The sequence below is a fragment of the Anomaloglossus baeobatrachus genome, chromosome 6 (genome assembly GCF_048569485.1).
Source record: "Anomaloglossus baeobatrachus isolate aAnoBae1 chromosome 6, aAnoBae1.hap1, whole genome shotgun sequence".
Lineage (NCBI taxonomy): Eukaryota > Metazoa > Chordata > Amphibia > Anura > Aromobatidae > Anomaloglossus > Anomaloglossus baeobatrachus.
The window spans coordinates 453,111,969-453,135,219 of NC_134358.1; the positions used below are offsets into that span (position 1 = coordinate 453,111,969).

The 23,251-nt window shown below is 49.4% G+C and overlaps 2 protein-coding genes across 5 annotated transcripts in view; one reads left to right on the top strand and one right to left on the bottom strand.

Moving 5' to 3' along the window:
* TOP2B (DNA topoisomerase II beta) overlaps positions 1–16,189 on the top strand; it is a 163,833-nt gene extending 147,644 nt beyond the window's left edge. Inside the window, exons 35-37 of the mRNA XM_075315280.1 lie at positions 1,343–1,468; positions 2,035–2,132; positions 15,680–16,189. Coding sequence (XP_075171395.1) covers positions 1,343–1,468; positions 2,035–2,132; positions 15,680–15,841 — 386 coding nt within the window. The 3' untranslated portion in view covers positions 15,842–16,189. The remainder of the gene's footprint in view (positions 1–1,342; positions 1,469–2,034; positions 2,133–15,679) is intronic.
* A 40-nt stretch (positions 16,190–16,229) lies between these two features.
* Positions 16,230–23,251, bottom strand: part of RARB (retinoic acid receptor beta) — a 964,546-nt gene continuing 957,524 nt past the window's right edge. For all 4 annotated transcript variants that reach the window (XM_075315284.1, XM_075315281.1, XM_075315283.1 and 1 more), the window contains 2 exons: positions 20,903–21,061; positions 16,230–18,623 (listed from right to left, as the gene is read on the bottom strand). In XM_075315284.1, the coding sequence (XP_075171399.1) occupies positions 18,436–18,623; positions 20,903–21,061 (347 nt within the window). In that variant the 3' untranslated portion in view covers positions 16,230–18,435. The remainder of the gene's footprint in view (positions 18,624–20,902; positions 21,062–23,251) is intronic.

The following is a 23,251-nucleotide window of genomic DNA, read 5'->3' on the forward strand; positions in this document are numbered from 1 at the left end:
CGCAGGCTTCCAAGTCAACCTTGGCTCGATGGATCAAGGAACCGATTCTTGAAGCCTACCGTTCTTCTGGGCTTCCACTTCCTTCAGGGTTGAAAGCCCATTCTACCAGAGCCGTGGGTGCGTCCTGGGCATTGCGGCACCGGGCTACGGCTCAGCAGGTGTGTCAGGCAGCTACCTGGTCTAGTCTGCACACTTTCACGAAACACTATCAGGTGCATACCTATGCTTCGGCAGACGCCAGTCTAGGTAGGCGAGTCCTTCAGGCGGCGGTTGCCCACCTGTAAGAGGGGGTCGTTTTCGGCTCTTTTTATCGAGGTATTCTTTTACCCACCCAGGGACTGCTTTTGGACGTCCCAATTGTCTGGGTCTCCCAATGGAGCGACAAAGAAGGGAATTTTGTTTACTTACCGTTAATTCCTTTTCTTCTAGCTCCTATTGGGAGACCCAGCACCCGCCCCTGTTCCCTTCGGGCTGTTGTTCTTTTGTGTACACATGTTGTTCATGTTGAATTGTTCTTTTGGTTCATGGTTTTCAGTTCTCCGAACATCCTTCGGATTGAATTTACCTTAGACCAATTTATAAGTTTCCTCCTTCCTGCTTTTGCACCAAAACTGAGGAGCCCGTGGTGCACGGGAGGGTGTATAGGCAGAGGGGAGGGGTTACACTTTTTAAAGTGTAATACTTTGTGTGGCCTCCGGAGGCAGAAGCTATACACCCAATTGTCTGGGTCTCACAATAGGAGCTAGAAGAAAAGGAATTTACGGTAAGTAAACAAAATTCCCTTCTTTAATGGTTCTCCATAAACATGGGGGTGATAAAAGGTATAAAAACATGGAGAAAAGTAGACAACGGTCTACGTGTTTCAAGCAGACAACCCTGCTCTGCTCTTTATCATGACCAGTGGACATATTTAAGAGTAGGGTTGTCTGCTTGAAAACCATAGACCATTGTCTACTTTTCCCCATCTGTTATAGCTTTTCTATCACACCTATGTCTACAGAGAACCATTAAAGTTAAGTGTTAACTATTTCACTCATTTTGCAGGTGTTGGACTTTTCTTTCTCTCCTGGATAGGAGCTGACTTGTTTTTCTCTGTGAATTGGACGAGAAAAATATTTTTAAAGTGCAAAAAAGAAATGATTTTCTGCCAGTTTGTGAGTGTTTGCTTAGCATTACATCACCTCTAGATGTCAGTGTTCTCCACGCTCAGTGTATTGTGGATCAGGGAAGGATCTAATGGAATTGAGGCTTCCTGATTTCATGGAGATCAGTGTATCAGGCAATACAACTAAATCCTTCCCTGTGGTCTAGAAATGAAACTTTAACTCTTTTACATTTGCAGCAAAATCCTCTTCAGATGGAACCCCAAAACAAAAACGACCGCCAAAGCCAAAGAAGTCTGATGCTTTTGTGAATTCAGACTCTGACTTGGAGTTTGGAACCCCAAAGAAAACTACAACACCCAAAGGCAAGTATCCAGGGAAAGGCCCGCTGCTGTTATCTGTGAATTAATGTGTAACAGAAAATCGGGACAAGTTGCCCTGATTAAATGCAGAATGTCATGTTTAACACTATAGTTTACACAGTGTCCACTTTACTGTCTGATTTCACTCATGAGTTTAAATGGAAAAAGAAAATATCTGATCCCAACCGAAATTTGAAGACATTTCAATAAAAATAGCCATGATATATTGTGAATGTGAACCTGCCTTTAAAAATAATCTATCCCCGGGACCTGCCTCTAAACATCCACGTCATCTGTAAACTGAAACTAGTGAGTGTACTCCTGCCGAATGAGTGACTTGTACCAGGAAGGGAATAGCAGAACCATGTTACATTTCTAGATGGATCAGAGCAGTTTTGGCAACATGATGGGGCCCCATCAATACTAGGCTGCTGGTTTAATGATATGATTGGCATTTGGGAAAGCAGCTTTTTATGCAACTTATATCTTGTATATGAAACCTGTGACTGGTAGCTGGGCTATATTGTCCTCACCAATGCTCTGTAAATGTAATGTTTATCTTTTAACAGCAAAAGGAAGAGGCAAAAAAAGGAAAACATCTGATTCTGAAAATGAAGGGGACTACAATCCTGGGAAAAAATCTTCATCGAAGTCCACATCCAGCAAGGTAAGAGCACAACGGCTTTAACATCGCTGTGAAATGCTCCACATGGTTTATCTGTTTTCTCCTGACATCTCGTGGGATCTGAGACAAATTAATGTTTGTGCAGGAGGTTATTTGCTCGTTTTGTGCCAGACACATTTTTTAATAAATCTTCACCTTGACCTCAGTACTGAAAGGACACTTCTGATTGCGACTTTTAGGCCGGGACCACACGGGGACTTATGTGATCCTCGCATGATACTTGGCTCACGCTGGCAGTACAGTAGAGCCGAGTGTCATGCGAGTGTCACTGTGACTGAGGTTCGATCATGCGATCGGACTTCAGCTGCGGGAGACGGGCAGACACTGAGGAGGGGCGGGCCAGCACGGAGGAGAGGGAGGGATTTATCTCCCTCTCTCCTCCGTAGCCAGCTATTGCCATTCTTGAGTGCAGTGCGATCCTTCTCTCTCCCCATAGACTTGAATGGGTGCGAGAGAAAGAGTCTCGCATTACAGTCACAGCATGCTGCGATTGTTTTCTTGGTCCGATTGGGGCCGAGAAAATAATCCCTCATGGGTGCTGACACATAGGTTAATATTGGGCCGAGTGGAATGCAATGTTTTATCGCACACCACTCGGTCCGATTTTCATGCCGTGTGTCATAGGCTTACAACCTCTGCTCATCTTTATCTTATCTGAAGGAATTTGTGCTCATTCTGCCAAAAGAACATATGTCAAATCTTGATAATTTTTTTGCAATTTGTTATTTCAATTCATCCCAAAATTGTCCAATGTCTGTGAGGTTAGGATTCTGCAGTCCATTCAGGTTCCTCAACATCCAACCATGTCTTTATGCACCTTTCTAGTACAGTTTCTTGCTGCAACAGAAAAGGGTATTCACCAAACTGTTCCCAGAAAGTTGTCCAAAATGTCTTTTCTTTGTCGCTCCATTGAGAGACCCAGACAATTGGGTGTATAGCTTCTGCCTCCGGAGGCCACACAAAGTATTACACTTTAAAAAGTGTAACCCCTTCCCTCTGCCTATACACCCTCCCGTGGATCACGGGCTCCTCAGTTTTATGCTTTGTGTGGAAGGAGGCACACATCCACTCATGCATTCTCATATTAGTTATGTCGGTTGGAAGAAAGAGGGCCCCCACGGGGCCCCCGGCATGTTCCCTTCTCACCCCACTACGTCGGCGGTGTTGTTAAGGTTGAAGTACCCATTGCGGGTACAAAGGCTGGAGCCACATGCCGTCTCCTTCACCATCCCTTAGCGGCTCTGGGAGAAGTGGGATCCTAAGCGGTCATCCATTTACTGGGACCGTGCTCCCTCCGCAGCCCCTGTGGGAACCTGCCGGACCGGAGCCTATTCAACCTCAGGGACCGGGCCCTGCAACTCAAAGGTACTCTGTGTCCCCATTGGGGACTGTGCAGGGAGTGCACCTTCTTCCCGGAAGCTGAAGCTGCGGCAGCTGCTGAATTGAGAAGGCCGGTGGACTTCCGCGCCGACCGTGCCTGCTTGTCGGGCGCGGTCTCAAATTTAGTCCCCGGCTTCATCGCGGCCTAGTCGCAAAAATCCCGCCCCCGGGCCTGCCTGTCAGGGGTAAGGGTGGGATTACCGACCTGATGTCGGATGTGAGGGCTGGAGCATCCTGCATGTTTTCCTCCCCCCTCACTGATCACTGTGGGGACCCCAGATTCCCGCACTTTCCTGGTGCCGCCCACGGCTCCACTCCTCCCCTGAGAGCTCCGGCAGCCATTTTTTGGCATTCTGCCGGTGGAGGATTCTCAGTGAACAGCTCTGCAGCTCCGGGGGACCTAAGGCAGGGAATCTGGAGGACACACTCCGCTTGTTAGCGGTCGGTAAGCCACACCGGTCACCCGGTGCTGGTTTCCCTAGGGTGCCGGAATAGATACGTATATATACATATATCTGTTCGGTCGGGCTGTATACCCCTTTTTTCCCATATACCCTCAGTGATAACTCTCCTAGGAGACAACAGCATGTCGTCCACAAGGAGCAAAACTGTTAAGGCACAGGGTTTTTTTGCGGCCTGTACCTCTTGTGGGGCTATGTTACCTGCGGGTTCCACCTACCCTCACTGTGAGCAATGCTCGGCCCCTGTTTCGCTTGCTCAGCCGGAGCCTCGGTCACTAGTGGGCCCCTCGGCTCATGTAGACCCCCCTGCTCCCCCTGTCCAGGCGGCAGGGACAGAGTTCGCCTCTTTTGCTGAGAAACTCTCTGAGTCACTTTCACAATCCATGGCTCAGTCTATGGACAAATGGTCTGCCAAGCTGCTAGAAGCTTTGCAGTCCAGACCGGTCCTTTCACAGGCCCCGGCCCCTGTTGGCTCGTCGCCTCCAGGCCCCTCTCGGTCCGCGCCGCAGCGCGCTCCCAGGTTGGCCCCTAGGTCTCAGGCGGAGGACTCCTGCCCGGACCGCAGTCCTAGACCGGCTAAGCGGGCTCGCTGGGAATCTTCCCCGACTTCTTCACGCTGCTCGGGTTCCCAGCTTGAGGACTCTCTGGAGGACGAGGCGGACGTCGCAGCTCAGGGCTCTGACCCTGACGTCGCCCTTAACCTTGATACACCTGAAGGGGACGCCTTAGTGAATGATCTTATCTCGTCCATCAACCAGGTGTTGGATCTCTTTCCCCCGCCTCCTACTGTAGAGGAGTCGGCGTCTCAGCAGGAGAAACACAAGTTTCGGTTCCCCAAACGTACACGCAGTGCGTTTTTCGATCACTCTAACTTCAGAGACGCTGTCCAGAAGCCCAGAGCGGTCCCGGATAAGCGCTTTACTAAGCACCTCACTGACACGCGTTACCCCTTCCCATCTGAAGTTGTTAAGGGTTGGGCTCACTGTCCCAAGGTGGATCCTCCAGTCTCAAGATTGGCGGCTAGATCCGTGGTATCGGTTGCAGATGGCTCATCGCTAAAGGATGCCACTGACAGGCAGATAGAGCTCCTGGTGAAGTCCATCTATGAGGCCACGGGCGCGTCTTTTGCCCCGGCCTTTGCAGCCGTGTGGGCACTCCAAGCTATCTCGGCTCGTCTGGCTGAGATTAATGCTGTCACACGTAATTCTGCTCCGCAAGTTGCGTCTTTGACCTCTCAAGCGTCAGCCTTTTCATCCTACGCCATGAACGCAGTCCTGGACTCTGCTAGCCGTACAGCTGTAGCATCCGCTAACTCTGTGGCAGTCCGCAGGGCCATGTGGCTGCGTGAATGGAAGGCAGACTCTGCCTCCAAGAGGTTCTTAACCGGTTTACCGTTTTCTGGCGACCGTTTGTTTGGCGAACGATTGGATGAGATTATTAAGGAATCCAAGGGAAAGGACTCCTCCTTACCCCAGTCCAAACCTAAGAGACCTCAGCAACGAAAAATACAATCGAGGTTTCGGTCCTTTCGTCCCTCCGCCAAGCCCCAATCCTCTTCGTCCAGCAGGCCGGAGAAAGGCCAGAGGAACTCCTATGCGTGGCGGTCCAAGTCACGCCCCCAAAAGGCCGCAGGAGGCACTGCCTCCAAGAAGGCCTCCTCATGACTCTCGGCCTCCCCTAGCCGCATCCTTGGTCGGTGGCAGGCTCTCCCGCTTTGGCGACGCCTGGTGGCCACATGTTCAAGACCGATGGGTGAGAGACATTCTGTCTCACGGTTACAGGATAGAGTTCAGCTCTCGTCCTGCGGCTCGTTTCTTCAGAACCTCTCCGCCCCCCGCTCAGGCCGACGCACTTTTTCAGGCAGTGGACGCTCTGAAGACAGAAGGAGTTGTGATCCCCGTTCCCCTTCAGGAACGTGGTCGCGGCTTTTACTCCAACTTGTTCGTGGTGCCAAAAAAGGACGGATCATTCCGTCCCGTTCTGGACCTCAAGCTACCACCAGAACCAGACGGTTTCGGATGAAATCTCTCCACTCGGTCATCGCCTCGATGTCACAAGGAGACTTCCTAGCATCGATCGACATCAAGGATGCTTATCTCCACGTGCCGATCGCACCCGAACATCAACGTTTCTTGCGTTTCGCCATCGGGGACGAACACCTTCAGTTCGTGGCATTGCCTTTCGGCCTGGCGACAGCCCCACGGGTTTTCACCAAAGTCATGGCATCCGTCGTGGCGGTCCTGCACTCTCAGGGCCACTCGGTGATCCCCTACTTAGACGATCTCCTAGTCAGGGCCCCTTCTCGGGTGGCGTGTCAACAAAGCCTTACCGTCGCTCTGGCGACTCTCCAGCAGTTCGGGTGGATCATCAACTTCCCGAAATCCAAGTTGACACCGACCCAATCACTGACTTACCTCGGGATGGAGTTTCATACACAACCAGCGGTAGTCAAGCTACCGCGGGACAAACAGCTTTCTCTGCAGGCAGGGGTGCAATCACTTCTTCGGAGTCAGTCACACCAGTTAAGGCGCCTCATGCACTTCCTGGGGAAGATGGTGGCAGCTATGGAGGCGGTGCCGTTCGCGCAATTCCATCTACGGCCACTCCAATGGGACATTCTCCGCAAATGGGACAGGAGGTCGGCTTCCCTCGACAGGAACGTCTCTCTTTCCCTTGCAACCAAGACGTCACTTCAGTGGTGGCTCCTTCCCATTTCTCTATCGCAGGGAAAATCCTTCCTACCCCCAACCTGGGCTGTGGTCACCACGGACGTGAGCCTGTCAGGGTGGGGAGCGGTTTTTCTCCACCACAGGGCTCAGGGAACCTGGACTCCGATAGAGTCATCCCTTCAGATCAATATTCTGGAGATAAGGGCAGTGTATCTAGCCCTATTGGCTTTCCATCGGTGGCTGGAGGGCAGGCAGATCCGTATCCAGTCGGACAACGCCACTGCCGTCGCATACATCAACCACCAAGGCGGCACTCGCAGTCGTCAAGCCTTCCAGGAAGTCCGGCGGATTCTGCAGTGGGTGGAAGCCACAGCCTCCACCATCTCCGCGGTTCACATCCCGGGCGTAGAAAACTGGGAAGCAGATTTTCTCAGTCGTCAGGGCATGGATGCGGGGGAATGGTCTCTGCACCCAGAAGTGTTTCGAGAGATCTGTCGCCGCTGGGGAACGCCGGACGTCGATCTCATGGCGTCACGGCACAACAACAAAGTCCCGGCATTCATGGCACGGTCTCAGGATCACAGAGCTCTGGCGGCGGACGCGTTAGTTCAGGATTGGTTGCAGTTTCGACTGCCTTATGTGTTTCCTCCTCTGGCGATGCTGCCCAGAGTGTTACGCAAGATCAGGTCCGACTGCCGTCGCGCCATTCTCATCGCTCCAGACTGGCCGAGGCGGTCGTGGTACCCGGATCTGTGGCATCGCACGGTGGGTCAACCGTGGGCGCTTCCAGACCGCCCAGACTTGCTGTCACAAGGCCCGTTTTTCCATCTGAATTCTGTGGCCCTCAACCTGACTGTGTGGCCATTGAGTCCTGGCTCCTAGCGTCTTCAGGTTTATCTCAGGATGTCATTGCCACCATGAGACAGGCCAGGAAGCCAACGTCCGCCAAGATCTATTACAGGTCTTGGCAAATCTTCTTTTCTTTGTCGCTCCATTGGGAGACCCAGACAATTGGGTGTATAGCTTCTGCCTCCGGAGGCCACACAAAGTATTACACTTAAAAGTGTAAAGCCCCTCCCCTTCTGCCTATACACCCCCCGTGCATCACGGGCTCCCCAGTTTACATGCTTTGTGCGAAGGAGGCTGACATCCACGCATAGCTCCACATCTTAGTCAGCAGCAGCTGCTGACTATGTCGGATGGAAGAAAAGAGGGCCCATAACAGGGCCCCCAGCATGCTCCCTTCTCACCCCACTCTTGTCGGCGGTGTTGTTAAGGTTGAGGTATCCATTGCGGGTACGGAGGCTGGAGCCCACATGCTGTTTTCCTTCCCGATCCCTTTAGGGCTCTGGGTGAAGTGGGATCCTAATCGGTCTCCAGGCACTGAGACCGTGCTCCATCCACAGCCCCTGGGGACTCTGCTGGACAAGGAGCCGAGTATCGTCAGGGACAAGGCCCTGCTACTTTGAGGTACTCTGTGTCCCCGTGGGGACCGCGCACAGAAACACTGCAGCATTGCTGGGTGTGTTAGTGCGCCGGGGACCGCAGCGCTGACCGCGCTTGTGCCATCACACACTGCAGCGTGGCTGGGTGTGTTAGTTTACTGGGGACTACCGCGCTGACCGCGCGCTGCCATTTCACACTGCAGCGCGGCTGGGAGTGTTAGTGCGCCAGGGACTACCGCGCCGACCGCGCTTATACGCCGGCCGCGCTTATAACTTTAGTCCCCGGCTTTTGCGGCCTAGTCTCACTTTTTTCCCGCCTCCAGGCCTGCCAGTCAGGGGAAGGGCGGGACGCTGCACAGGACGTCAGCGCTGAGGGCTGGAGCATACTTTGCATCCTCCACCCCCCTCACTGAGCACAGTGGGACACCAGATTCCCGCACTTTCTAGGGCACGCCCACGGCCCCCTCCTCTCCACAGGACGCCGGCAGCCATTCCTGTCAGCTCTTCTGACGCTGGAGAGGGGAGACAAGCTCTGGGAGACCCAGGCAGGGATTCTGGTGATCACACAACCGCTTTGAGTGGGCGGTAAGCAGCACCTGAGGTGCTGGCCCCACTAGTGCAGAAGTGTACATATAGATTTATATGCTTATAGGCTATACTTTACACTTTATGGTCGCACTGTTGATTTTTGGCTATATACCCTCCTGGATTGCTCAGAGGAGACAACAGCATGTCGTCCGCAAAAAGCAAGGGTGCCAAAGCACAGGCTTACTATGCTGCCTGTGCCGCATGTACGGCTATACTACCGGCAGGTTCCACCGACCCTCATTGTGTGCAATGCTCGGCCCCTGTGGCACTTTCTCAGCCGGAGCCTCTGCTAAGGGTGGCCCAGGGGGAACCACCTGTTAACACTGTCCAGGTGATGGGGACGGAGTTTGCAGTTTTTACTGATAGACTTTCTGAGACTATGGCTAGGATACTAGAAGCCTTGCAGTCCAGACCGGTATCTCAGACCATGGGCACTGTTGAATCATTGCACCCTGGTCCCCCTCAGTTGGAACAACAATGTGCTCCCGGGGTGTCTCATAGATCCCAGGGTGAGGTCTCTGACACGGACCGCAGCCCCAGACCGCCTAAGCGAGCTCGCTGGGAAATTCCCTCGACATCATCACATTGTTCAGGGTCTCAGCGGGAGGACTCTCTGTATGATGAAGCGGAGGTAGCTGATCAGGATTCTGATCCTGAGGCCGCTCTCAACCTAGATACTCCTGATGGGGACGCCATAGTGAATGATCTTATCGCGTCCATCAATCAAATGTTGGATATTTCTCCCTCAGCTCCTCCAGTGGAGGAGTCAGCTTCTCAGCAGGAGAAATTCCGTTTCAGGTTTCCCAAGCGTACAACGAGTATGTTTCTGGACCACTCTGACTTCAGAGAGGCAGTCCAGAAACACCGAGCTTGTCCAGATAAACGTTTTTCCAAGCGCCTTAAGGATACACGTTATCCCTTCCCCCCTGACGTTGTCAAGGGCTGGGCTCAGTGTCCCAAGGTGGATCCTCCAATCTCCAGACTGGCGGCTAGATCCATAGTTGCAGTGGAAGATGGGGCTTCACTCAAAGATGCCACTGACAGACAGATGGAGCTCTGGTTGAAATCCATCTATGAAGCTATCGGCGCGTCTTTTGCTCCAGCATTCGCAGCCGTATGGGCACTCCAAGCTATCTCAGCGGGTCAAGCGCAAATTGACGCAGTCACACGTACGTCTGCTCCGCAAGTGGCGTCCTTAACCTCTCAGACGTCGGCATTTGCGTCCTACGCTATTAATGCTGTCCTGGACTCTGCGAGCCGTACGGCGGTTGCATCCGACAATTCAGTGGCAATACGCAGGGCCTTGTGGCTACGGGAATGGAAGGTAGATTCTGCTTCCAAAAAGTGCTTAACCAGTTTGCCATTTTCTGGCGACCGCTTGTTTGGTGAGCGATTGGATGAAATCATCAAACAATCCAAGGGAAAGGACACATCCTTACCCCAGGCCAAACCAAACATACCCCAACAGAGGAGGGGACAGTCGAGGTTTCGGTCCTTTCGGGGCGCGGGCAGGTCCCAATTCTCCTCGTCCAAAAGGCCTCAGAAGGATCAGAGGAACTCCGATTCATGGCGGTCTAAGTCACGTCCTAAAAAGACCGCCGGAGGTACCGCTACCAAGGCGGCTTCCTCATGACTTTCGGCCTCCTCACACCGCATCCTCGGTCGGTGGCAGGCTCTCCCGCTTTTGCGACACCTGGCTGACACAGGTAAAAGACCGTTGGGTGAGAGACATTCTGTCTCACGGTTACAGGATAGAGTTCAGCTCTCGTCCTCCGACTCGATTCTTCAGAACCTCTCCGCCTCCCGAGCGAGCCGATGCTCTTCTGCAGGCGGTGGGCACTCTGAAGGCAGAAGGAGTGGTGGTCCCGGTTCCTTTTCAGCAACAGGGTCACGGTTTTTACTCCAACTTGTTTGTGGTTCCAAAGAAGGACGGGTCTTTCCGTCCTGTCCTGGACCTAAAACTGCTCAACAAACACGTAAAAACCAGGCGGTTCCGGATGGAATCCCTCCGCTCCGTCATCGCCTCAATGTCCCAAGGAGATTTCCTTGCATCGATCGATATCAAAGATGCTTATCTCCACGTACCGATTGCTCCAGAGCATCAGCGCTTCCTGCGCTTCGCCATAGGAGACGAACACCTTCAGTTCCTGGCACTGCCTTTCGGCCTGGCGACAGCCCCACGGGTTTTCACCAAGGTCATGGCTACAGTAGTAGCGGTCCTCCACTCTCAGGGACACTCGGTGATCCCTTACTTAGACGATCTGCTTGTCAAGGCACCCTCTCAAGAGGCATGCCAACACAGCCTCAACGCTACTCTGGAGACTCTCCAGAGTTTCGGGTGGATCATCAATTTTCCAAAGTCAAATCTGACACCGGCCCAATCGCTGACATATCTTGGCATGGAGTTTCATACCCTCTCAGCGATGGTGATGCTTCCGCTGAACAAACAGCGGTCACTGCAGACAGGGTTGCAATCTCTCCTTCAAGGTCAGTCACACCCCTTGAGGCGCCTCATGCACTTCCTAGTTAAGATGGTGGCAGCAATGGAGGCAGTCCCTTTCGCGCAGTTTCACCTGCGTCCTCTTCAATGGGACATCCTACGCAAATGGGACAGGAAGTCGACGTCCCTCGACAGGAACGTCTCCCTCTCTCAGGCAGCCAAAGCTTCCCTTCGGTGGTGGCTTCTTCCCACTTCATTGTCGAAGGGGAAATCCTTCCTACTCCCATCCTGGGCGGTGGTCACGACGGACGCGAGTCTGTCAGGGTGGGGAGCAGTCTTTCTCCACCACAGGGCTCAGGGTACGTGGACTCAGCAAGAGTCCTCCCTTCAGATCAATGTTCTGGAGGTCAGGGCAGTGTATCTTGCCCTAAAAGCGTTCCAGCAGTGGCTGGAAGGCAAGCAGATCCGAATTCAGTCGGACAACTCCACAGCGGTGGCTTACATCAACCACCAAGGCGGAACACGCAGTCGGCAAGCCTTCCAGGAAGTCCGGCGGATTTTGATGTGGGTGGAAGCCACGGCCTCCACCATATCCGCAGTTCACATCCCGGGCGTAGAAAACTGGGAAGCAGACTTTCTCAGTCGCCAGGGCATGGACGCAGGGGAATGGTCCCTTCACCCGGACGTGTTTCAGGAGATCTGTTGCCGCTGGGGGATGCCGGACGTCGACCTAATGGCGTCCCGGCACAACAACAAGGTCCCGGCATTCATGGCACGGTCTCACGATCACAGAGCTCTGGCGGCAGATGCCTTAGTTCAGGATTGGTCGCAGTTTCAACTCCCTTATGTGTTTCCACCTCTGGCACTGTTGCCCAGAGTGTTACGCAAGATCAGGTCCGACTGCCGCCGCGCCATTCTCGTCGCTCCAGACTGGCCGAGGAGGTCGTGGTACCCGGATCTGTGGCATCTCACGGTGGGCCAACCGTGGGCACTACCAGACCGACCAGACTTACTGTCTCAAGGGCCGTTTTTCCATCTGAATTCTGCGGCCCTCAACCTGACTGTGTGGCCATTGAGTCCTGGATCCTAGCGTCTTCAGGGTTATCTCAAGAGGTCATTGCCACTATGAGACAGGCCAGGAAACCAACGTCTGCCAAGATCTACCACAGGACGTGGAAGATATTCTTATCTTGGTGCTCTGATCAGGGGTTTTCTCCCTGGCCATTTGCCTTGCCCACTTTTCTTTCCTTTCTTCAATCAGGATTGGAAAAAGGTTTGTCGCTCGGCTCCCTTAAGGGACAAGTCTCAGCGCTCTCTGTGTTCTTTCAGAAGCGTCTTGCCAGGCTTTCTCAGGTACGCACGTTCCTGCAGGGGGTTTGTCACATAGTCCCTCCTTACAGGCGGCCGTTAGAACCCTGGGATCTGAACAGGGTTCTGATGGCCCTTCAGAAGCCACCTTTCGAGCCTTTGAAGGATATTTCTCTTTCTCGCCTTTCGCAGAAGGTGGTCTTCCTAGTAGCAGTCACATCACTTCGGAGAGTGTCTGAGCTAGCAGCGCTGTCATGCAAGGCTCCTTTCCTGGTGTTTCACCAGGACAAGGTGGTGCTGCGCCCGGTTCCGGAATTTCTTCCTAAGGTGGTATCCACCTTTCATCTCAATCAGGATATCTCCTTACCTTCTTTTTGTCCTCATCCAGTTCATCAATGTGAAAGGGATTTGCATTTGTTAGATCTGGTGAGAGCGCTCAGAATCTACATTTCCCGTACGGCGCCCCTGCGCCGCTCGGATGCACTCTTTGTCCTTGTCGCTGGTCAGCGTAAGGGGTCACAGGCTTCCAAATCCACCCTGGCTCGGTGGATCAAGGAACCAATTCTCGAAGCCTACCGTTCTTCTGGACTTCCGGTTCCCTCAGGGCTGAAGGCCCATTCTACCAGAGCCGTGGGTGCGTCCTGGGCTTTGCGGCACCAGGCTACGGCTCAGCAGGTGTGCCAGGCGGCTACCTGGTCGAGCCTGCACACTTTCACCAAACACTATCAGGTGCATACCTATGCTTCGGCGGATGCCAGCCTAGGTAGACGAGTCCTTCAGGCGGCGGTTGTCCACCTGTAGGAAAGGGCCGTTTTACGGCTCTATTACGAGGTATTATTTTACCCACCCAGGGACAGCTTTTGGACGTCCCAATTGTCTGGGTCTCCCAATGGAGCGACAAAGAAGAAGGGAATTTTGTTTACTTACCGTAAATTCCTTTTCTTCTAGCTCCAATTGGGAGACCCAGCACCCGCCCTGTTCCCTTCGGGCTGTTGTTTTTTCGTGTACACATGTTGTTCATGTTGAATGGTTTCAGTTCTCCGAAATTTCTTCGGATTGAAGTTACTTTAAACCAATTTATTAGCTTTCCTCCTTCTTGCTTTTGCACTAAAACTGAGGAGCCCGTGATGCACGGGGGGTGTATAGGCAGAAGGGGAGGGGCTTTACACTTTTAAGTGTAATACTTTGTGTGGCCTCCGGAGGCAGAAGCTATACACCCAATTGTCTGGGTCTCCCAATTGGAGCTAGAAGAAAAGGAATTTACGGTAAGTAAACAAAATTCCCTTCATCCTGGTGCTCTGATAACGGTTTTCCTCCATGGCCGTTTGCCTTACCCACTTTTCTTTCATTCCTTCAATCCGGAATGGACAAGGGTTTGTCACTCGGCTCTCTCAAGGGCCAAGTATCGGCGCTCTCCGTATTTTTTCAAAAGCGCCTAGCCAGGCTTCCGCAGGTCCGCACGTTCCTGCAGGGAGTTTGCCACATAGTCCCACCTTACAAGCGTCCGCTGGAACCCTGGGATCTTAACAGGGTGCTAACGGCTCTTCAGAAACCACCTTTCGAGCCGCTGCGGGATGTCTCTCTATCACATCTTTCGCAGAAGGTGGCCTTTCTAGTGGCAGTCACATCACTCCGGAGAGTGTCTGAGCTTGCAGCGCTGTCATGCAAAGCCCCCTTCCTGGTGTTTCACCAGGATAAGGTGGTTCTGCGTCCGGTCCCAGAATTTCTCCCTAAGGTGGTATCCCCTTTTCATCTCAATCAGGATATCTCCTTTCCTTCATTTTGCCCTAATCCAATTCACCAATGTGAAAAGGATTTGCACTCTTTGGATCTGGTGAGAGCACTCCGGCTCTACGTGTCTCGCACGGCGCCCCTGCGTCGTTCAGATGCGCTCTTTGTCCTTGTCGCTGGCCAGCGTAAGGGTTCGCAGGCTTCCAAGTCAACCTTGGCTCGGTGGATCAAGGAACCGATTCTCGAAGCCTACCGTTCTTCTGGGCTTCCGCTTCCTTCACGGCTGAAAGCCCATTCTACCAGAGCCGTGGGTGCGTCCTGGGCATTGCGGCACCGGGCTACGGCTCAGCAGGTGTGTCAGGCAGCTACATGGTCTAGTCTGCACACTTTCACGAAACACTATCAAGTGCATACCTATGCTTCGGCAGACGCCAGTCTAGGTAGGCGAGTCCTTCAGGCGGCGGTTGCCCACCTGTAAGAGGGGGCCGTTTTTTTCGGCTCTTGTTTATTGAGGTATTCTTTTACCCACCCAGGGACTGCTCTTGGACGTCCCAATTGTCTGGGTCTCCCAATGGAGCGACAAAGAAGAAGGGAATTTTGTTTACTTACCGTAAATTCCTTTTCTTCTAGCTCCTATTGGGAGACCCAGCACCCGCCCCTGTTCCCTTCGGGCTGGTTGTTCTTTTGTGTACACATGTTGTTCATGTTGAATTGTTCTTTTGGTTCATGGTTTTCAGTTCTCCGAACATCCTTCGGATTGAATTTACCCTAGACCAATTTATAAGTTTTCTCCTTCCTGCTTTTGCACCAAAACTGAGGAGCGTGTGATCCACGGGAGGGTGTATAGGCAGAGGGGAGGGGTTACACTTTTTAAAGTGTATTACTTTGTGTGGCCTCCGGAGGCAGAAGCTATACACCCAATTGTCTGGGTCTCCCAATAGGAGCTAGAAGAAAAGGAATTTACGGTAAGTAAACAAAATTCCCTTCTTTATGAATGCAGAGTCTACACAGCCCTTCACTGGAAATAAGGTGCCCACGTTCTACTGTCAGCCCTATACATTCTGGTAGTTTCTGGTAGTATTCTGGGTTTCACATGCTTTTGGCCATGTAGCATACCCGTCTTTATGATTACATTGCTAAAGTGTTCCCTGATTTATTCCCTGACTATGGTTAGGGTTTCATACAAAAGCAAGCTATCACCTACCCACAGTATAGCTGATAACTTGCTACTAGATCCCCTATGGATCCCGAGAAAATGGCTCTGAAGTGCCCCATTAAAATGGAATAATGAATGCACCACCACTCCTATCATTGTCTATGGGACTGTCGGATATAACCGAGCACTGTACCTTGCCCCCAGAGCCCCAGGCTGTGGATAGGTGATAACTTGTTTCTATGGGAGAACCTTAGGTTGCTTTATACAAGTTTATGCTCACATTTTGTTTTCTTGCTGCCGAGTCTGTGGATTTCTTGTCATCTGACTTTTTGGTAACTGATCTTTCCTCAGAAGTCTAAGAAAGCCGCATTTGACAATGATTCAGACGTGGACATCTTTCCACCAGAAGCGAACTCCGAAAGTGCGACACGACAAAGGCCAGGCCGGGCCAGGAAAGAAGTGAAATATTTTGCAGAGTCCGATGAAGAAGATGATGATTTTGTTATGTATTAGTTATGTGCCCGAGGAGCACGCTAATGTTTTCCAACAAAGTATGTTGTGTAGTCCTTTTGTCCCTCCCGTTGCAAACTTTTGTACATTGTCTTATTTTATGTGATAATGTATTTGATGTTTTTTATTATTGTGTAGGCATTTTAACATTTGTTGTTACACATACAGTTTTCTGCTCTTTTTTACTCATGAAACGTCACGTACTCGTTCCAATTTGCCTTGTAGAAATGTTTTAGACTGCCGTGCTCAAGCACACATTTTAATTGTCCTGATGAACTACAGAAGGGAGAAAATACAGACGCCCTGCTTTTTAAAATGAAGACAAAAACATTAAAAAAAAATGGAAATCTATCATGTGTTGTGTGTTCTATTAAGATCGACATGAAAGATGTAAAATAAATATATTTTATTCTTTTGCCAGGAGACTCCATGGAAAAAAGGTAAACAGTATATGAACATAGAAAGCATTGTTAAACAATCTCAATGTACAAACCGAGCCAGTGAAGAATACATCACAGACTTGCTAAAATATCCCCCAAAATTTCTACTAGTGCTTTAAATGAGACCTATAAACACCTTTCAATGTGTCATCGTCTACTGTGGTATCACAGTCGCTGTGATCCAGATTAAAACAATGAAATGGGTGGGCAATAAGTGTTTTTGTAGTGTGGGGCCGAGGCAATTTACTATATTGTGCCAGTTCAATGAGAGCGCCACAGTAGTGTAAGTTACATAACTCGCTTGTGCATCTTTACATTATACAACTCATGTGGAATCTTCTAGAAAAAAAATTAAGTCACTCAGCATAAAAGGACTGTGCAAACTAAGCACCGGCGTTTGGTGCACACATGGCATTGGCAATCAGTTCAGCACACTTTCCTACCTTATTGTTTTGCAACTATCTATGCCCTCTTTTAATTGATTGACAGCTTTGGCTGGAGATTGATGGACAAGTAGATGGAAAGGTGCACAAAAGTGTTTGGCCAGACCCAAGGGTGCACCAAGTGCCTGTGCTTGGTACACCAAAGGTGCACCAAGTGTATGTGCTTGGTACATCAATGGTGCACCAAGTGCCTCTGTTTCGCACACCAAGGGTGCACCAAGTGCCTGCGCTTAGTACACCAAGGGTGCACCAAGTGCCTGCGCTTAGTACACCAAGGGTGCACCAAGTGCCTGCGCTTGGTACACCAAGGGTGCACCAAGTGCCTGCGCTTGGTACACCAAGGGTGCACCAAGTGCCTGCGCTTGGTACACCAAGGGTGCACCAAGTGCCTGCGCTTGGTACACCAAGGGTGCACCAAGTGCCTGCGCTTGGTATACCAAGGGTGCACCAAGTGCCTGCGCTTGGTACACCAAGGGTGCACCAAGTGCCTGCGCTTGGTACACCAAGGGTGCACCAAGTGCCTGAGCTTGGTACACCAAGTGCCTGTGCTTGGTGCACCAAGTGCCTCTGTTTGGTACATCAAGGGTGCGTCAAGTGCCTGTGCTTGGTACATCAAGGGTGCGCCAAGTGCCTGCGCTTGGTACATCAAGGCTGCGCCAAGTGCCTGTGCTTTGTTTGATCAGTCATTTTGTGCTGACAGATTCTTTAATTATTCCATAGTTGTATTATATAACCTGCAGCTGCCGCTAGTGTTAAAGAATAGCAGCTCCTAGCATGCTCTGCCGTTCTCAAGTAGCCAAAATGGTCTTACAGCATTCGCTACATCACACTTCAGAGTTGTAGTGAGTTGCTAAATTGTGCACCGGAGAGATGTATTCTGGGAAATTAAAGGGGAGCTCTTTATATAATACCCACTCGTAGGTCGTGAACCACACACAAACATTTCTCTAATGGCTTGTGAACAGGTAAACATGAAAAAAAGGAAAACAGACAAAAACATTGTAACACTGGAAAGTGCCTTTGAGGCTACAATTACTGCAGTAATGCACCTGTAAATATCATCCACCAAAACAATCACATCTGTTTGATCCACCTTCTTAAAGTGACATTGACAACTCTACAATAACATGTCTTCTAACGGAACAGGCAGTCACAGAACTGGCTTCAGATAATGTAATGAATGTCCTTCCACAACTTCCTCCAACAGGACAGGAGGGAATAGACGCAATGCAGTTGAGGGCATGTAATGACCTATATGACGGTTAATGTTCTTTATATGGACACGTACAACAGTCCATATCTTTTGTTTTTTTACATTTTTTTAACCTTGTCTTGAACATTTCATGTATGCAAGACAAAAGGAAAGCACCGAACATCCAGCAGAAAGAACAGTAAATAGGTTATGTACAAAGTCTTCAAAGATCATGCAATCTGATGATCGGAAGAGAAAATAGACATAGCTTTATTTCTTGTTCTGTAAAATGGCTGCTTTAGTGTGGTTTCTTCTAGTCGTAAGAGTCCAGCAAAGATAAGAATGTAAACAGCAAAAAGTATATAGGTTTATAGAAATGGAAACCAGTTGGTCTTGTCTTGCTGAAGAATCTGAACACGTTTTGGATCCGCAAAGTCAGCAACGGGGGAAGTGGGAGAATGCTTCTTGCTTGTCATCCCTGTGTGCATATTGTGTTGGGAATGTCTAGTGGAGACTCGGGCCCTATTGCACCTGCGCACATTTGCTGACCCGCTCCTCTTCTTTATTAGTTGAGATGCTCTGACTGTGCTCTGGTGCATTCTCACTTGGACTGGATGCCTCATGGCCTTCCGAGTTCTCCAGCATTTCCTGAATGAGGGGCGGCATTGATCCGGGGATTTCCAGCTTTAATGTAATAACACGTTCTGCACCTAAAGGGATAGGAAACCGCATGTTTAGCCAGCCATGCCTAATGCACAAAAACCCAGCTTTGTAGGTAATCACTTATCTTTACTGATCATTTCTAAAGTATATGTATTTTAAAAAAATGTTTTTTAAATTTGGATATTTGGGTTAGGCTACTTTCACACTTGCCTAGGACGGCTTCCTTTGCTATCCGCAGCCTTGAGGAATTATGGTAACTGTTGCAGGAAACAGTTTTATTCCTCATAGACTTCTATTAGCTACGGATAGCAACGGATGGTCTTGCGATGCATCCGCCCCGCGTCGCATCAGTGACCGCCGGGCGGATGGAACGCTGCATGTAGCGTTTTTCTGCGCTTGGCGGAGTGTCAAAAAAAACGCAGCCTGCAGGAATCCGTTGGCGTCCGTTGTTTTTATAATGGACGCCTATGGTGGCGGATTCCGTTTGAATCCGTCATTTGACGGATTCCGTTAACGCATCCGTCTTTACACAACTGCGCATGCCTAGATGTGTAAAGTCAAGGAAAAAGAAACAATAACGGATTGTGTTATTTTGTACAATCCGTAGCATTCGTTGTGCGTCACACAACGCAATGCTACGGATGCTGTTCAACGCAAGTGTGAAAGTAGTCTAACCTACATGTTTTTTGCTACAATAGTATGACACTGTGAAAGACATTGGTAGGATTACAGACACGTTGCAGACTACTACTCTCATTATGAATATTTTCTTTCAAAAAGTAGCAGGCTTCCAAAGACACGTTTAGGCCACGTGCACACAGGGTATTTGGTGAGTTTTTTACCTCAGTATTTGAAGCCACAACCAGGAGTGGGTGAGTGGGTGATAAATACAGAAGTGGTGCCCTTGGTTATTATACTTCTCCTATGACTATTCCTGGTTTTGGTTACAAATAGAAACTAAAAACTCACCAAATACTCAGTGTGCACGTATACTTACCTGCCACTGTCTTCACCTATTGCTGTTGCTCTTTTGCAGTTTTTGACCTGCCAGATTGCTCCAGTGTTTCATGGAGCAAGCCGGAGGTTACTGTTCAATGCAAGTCTATGGGAGCCTCATTTTTGCTCTCATAGACTTGTATTGAGAGCAGGTGATGTAACATCTGAATTCCAGCCTGTCAGACGTTGCGGTCACTCAATGGTGCTGTGGGACCGGAGTGACGCTGATAAAAGGTGAAAATGCTGAAGGGTGGGTATAAGGGTAAAGACATGGGCCTTAGATTAAAAGCACTGCTCCAGTGGTGAAAAGACAAGGCAGCTTTACTTAAAAAGAGTTATATCTTTCAAAATCCATGGTCTTCTCCAGAAAACACTTTAACATAAGATACTAATTAGGTGGTTGAATCATCATGGCTGCGGTCAGTACAGTTTACGCTATTAGCAGGAGGGTTCAGGTCCCTGCTTCATTACTCAATTGTTCTGGCTCCACATGAGGTGGCACTGTCCTAACTGGAATCCCGCAAAGTACCGATGCATGTCCAGAACAAACTATGACTGGCCATAAGTGTTCTGCACATGGACTGAATTTCACTCAAGGGACAGTGCTCTGGACATCTATTTGCATATTATTTAAAGTTTTCTGGAGCCAAAGTTGTATGAAATTAATTGATGAAAGGTTCATGTGTGCGGACCCCGATCAGTGTGTTGTAATTTGCAAGTTACTTTAATGTACATTTTCTAGAAAAGTAGCCCACGGAATTTGGAAATAAATGATTCTTTTTAAGGCAATCTGTGCGAATTATAACATCATTTTTCCAATGAATCCCTTTAAAAAATTGTTTAAAAGAACTGAAGTCCTCAGTGGTTGATACCTTTTAATGGCTAACTGAAAAGATGGTAATAATTGCAAGCTTTCGAGACTACTCAGGTCTCTTCATCAGGCTTAGTATAACACAAAATCTGTTTTTGGCTGCGTTTTCCTGCGTTTTTGATCTCTGCGTTTTTCCAATGCATTGCATGGGGGGAAAACGCAGGACAGAATTGACATGTCCATTTTTTTTTTTTAAAGCTCAAAAACGCAGCTTAAAAAAAAGTTGTGTGCGGACAGCAAAAATGAAAACTCATAGACTTTGCTGGGGAACCAAAGTCATGCAGTTTTGAGTCCAAAAACACACAAAAACGAACCTGAAAAATGCGCAAAAACGCACTGTGCGAACATAGCCTTATGTGTAATCTCAATCATCCTGTTACATTCCCATATAGTTTGTATTGTGTCGTGCAATAATACTTGTTCTCTCATGAGACGCATCATTGTCTATTATATCATTACCTTTTGCACTAATGCTGCGAAGATCTGTGATCTTCATTAAAATCTTTGGAAACATATGGGGTTTGTTGGGTCTTCTCTTTCGGATATAAATTTTCAACGCTTCCAGCAATGGCTCCTGCAGCTTATCTACTTTAGCTGGTTCTTCAAGATCCTGACGGTCTAGATAGGCAAAGAGGAAGGAGCGGAAAAAAGTCACCTTTCATGCACTGTTATTGTGTATTCTGCATTTCCTGCAGCGCGGGTCACATACAGGTAGGCCACTAGATGGCAGCATACTGTAAGCCTCCGCTGTAGACCGCACCATCTGCTTGAATGAGTTGTGCAGCATTAGGAGGGAGCTATATTTGGCTTGCTGACATCTGAGTGCCTTTCAGGTCTAATTCTTTACAAAAATATTGCTTGGATGCCTGTTACTACAGATAGTCCTTCACCGCAACATGCACTATTCTCCCTTGACGGAACATATCTGAAGTATAGCAATTTCTATATATTATATATAGGGTACTCAAGGTTGTTGTAAGAGTCTTAATACATTATGTGCAGCCAAGCATTCCAAGCACAAGTGGCACAGGCAGCCAACACTGATTGCCGCTCATTCCTGACTCCAAACACACTCCTTGGATGAAATGTTGCAGCTTTTAAGGGTACAGTGACACCAGTGACACATTGTGGTCAGAAACCATGCCAAAATGCTTGTTAATGTGGTTTTCACACCGACTGTTAATGGCTATGCACAGTGTGACACCAAGGCTGGGGCTACACAGCGACTGTGGACACAACACAGGTCACTTGGCCGAAAATAGCTGTATGGTGACGCTATTTCGCAGCATAATGCAAGTGAATGGGCTCGAAAGGTACCTTGGGTATGTAAAAGCAAAGAGTTGGGGAGTTTTTGCAACTTGCTTGTCATGTTTGTGGTACTCCCCTATTGCCCTTCATTATACTACGAGGTAACGGGTCAGACAGCTACATTGAACTAAAATATAAACGCAACACATTTGTTTTTTGTTCTCATTTTTCATGAACTGAACTCTAAGATTTAAGACTTTTTCTAGCGATGGGTTCATATCCCACCAAGCACAACATCTGCAAGCGTGGGTTTCCTCCGGGTTCTCTGGTTTTCTCCCACACTCCAAAGACATATTGATTGGGAATTTAGATCGTGAGCCCCAATGGGGACAGTGATAATCACATCTGTAAAGCGCTGTGGAATCGATAGCGCTAAATAATAGAGTAAAATAACAATAAATGTACACAAAAGGCCTTATTCTCTCAATTATTGTTCACAAACATGTCTAAATCTGTGTTAGTGACTACTTCTCCTTTGCCGAGAAAATCTATCCACTTCACAGGTGTGGCATATCAAGATGCTGATTAGACAGCATGATTATTGCACAGGTGCGCCTTAGGCTGGCCACAATAAAAGGCCACTCTAAATTATACAGTTTAACAGTATTAGCGGGGTAGGGGTCCGTGGGGATCAGAAAACCAGTATATGGTGTGACCACTTGGCTCACACAATGCAACACTTCTCATTCGCTTAGGGCTGATCAGGTTGTTGATTGTGGCCTGTGCAGTGTTGGTCCACTCCTCTTCAATGGCTGTGCGAAGATGCTGGTTATTGACAAGAACTTGATCACACTGTTTTATACGCTGATCCACAGCATCCCAAACATGCTCAATTGGAGACACGTCCGGTGACTATGCTGGTCATGCAAGAACTCAGATGTTTTCAGCCTCCAGGAATTGTGTACAGATCCGTACAGTATAGGGCCATGCATTATCATACTGTAACATGATTGTTGAGGTGATGATCGTGGATGACTGGCACAACAATGGGCCTGAGGATCTCATCACAGTATCTCTGTGCATTGATAATAACATCAATAAAACAAACCTGTGTTCATTATCCATAAAATATACCTGCCCATACCATAACCACACCACCACCATGGGCAACCCTATTCACAACATTGACATCAGCAAACCGCTCACCCACACGACGCTATACACACAGTCTGCGATCTGCCCTGTACAGTGAAAACCGGGATTCATCCATGAAGAGAACACCTCTCCAACAATCCAGACACCTTTGAATGTGAGCATTTACCCACACAAGTCAGTTACGATGACGACCTGCAGTCAGGTGGAGACCCCAATTAGTACAGTAATTCTTTCGTTATGCACCGATTGTTGCAACAGTTGTCTGGGTGGCTGGTCTCAGACAATCTTGGAGGTGAAGGTGCTGGATGTTGAGGTCCTAGGCTGGTTTTGTTACACGTTGCCTGCGTTTGTGAGGTTGGTTGGATGCACTGCCAAATTCTCTGAAATACCTTTGGAGATGGCAGA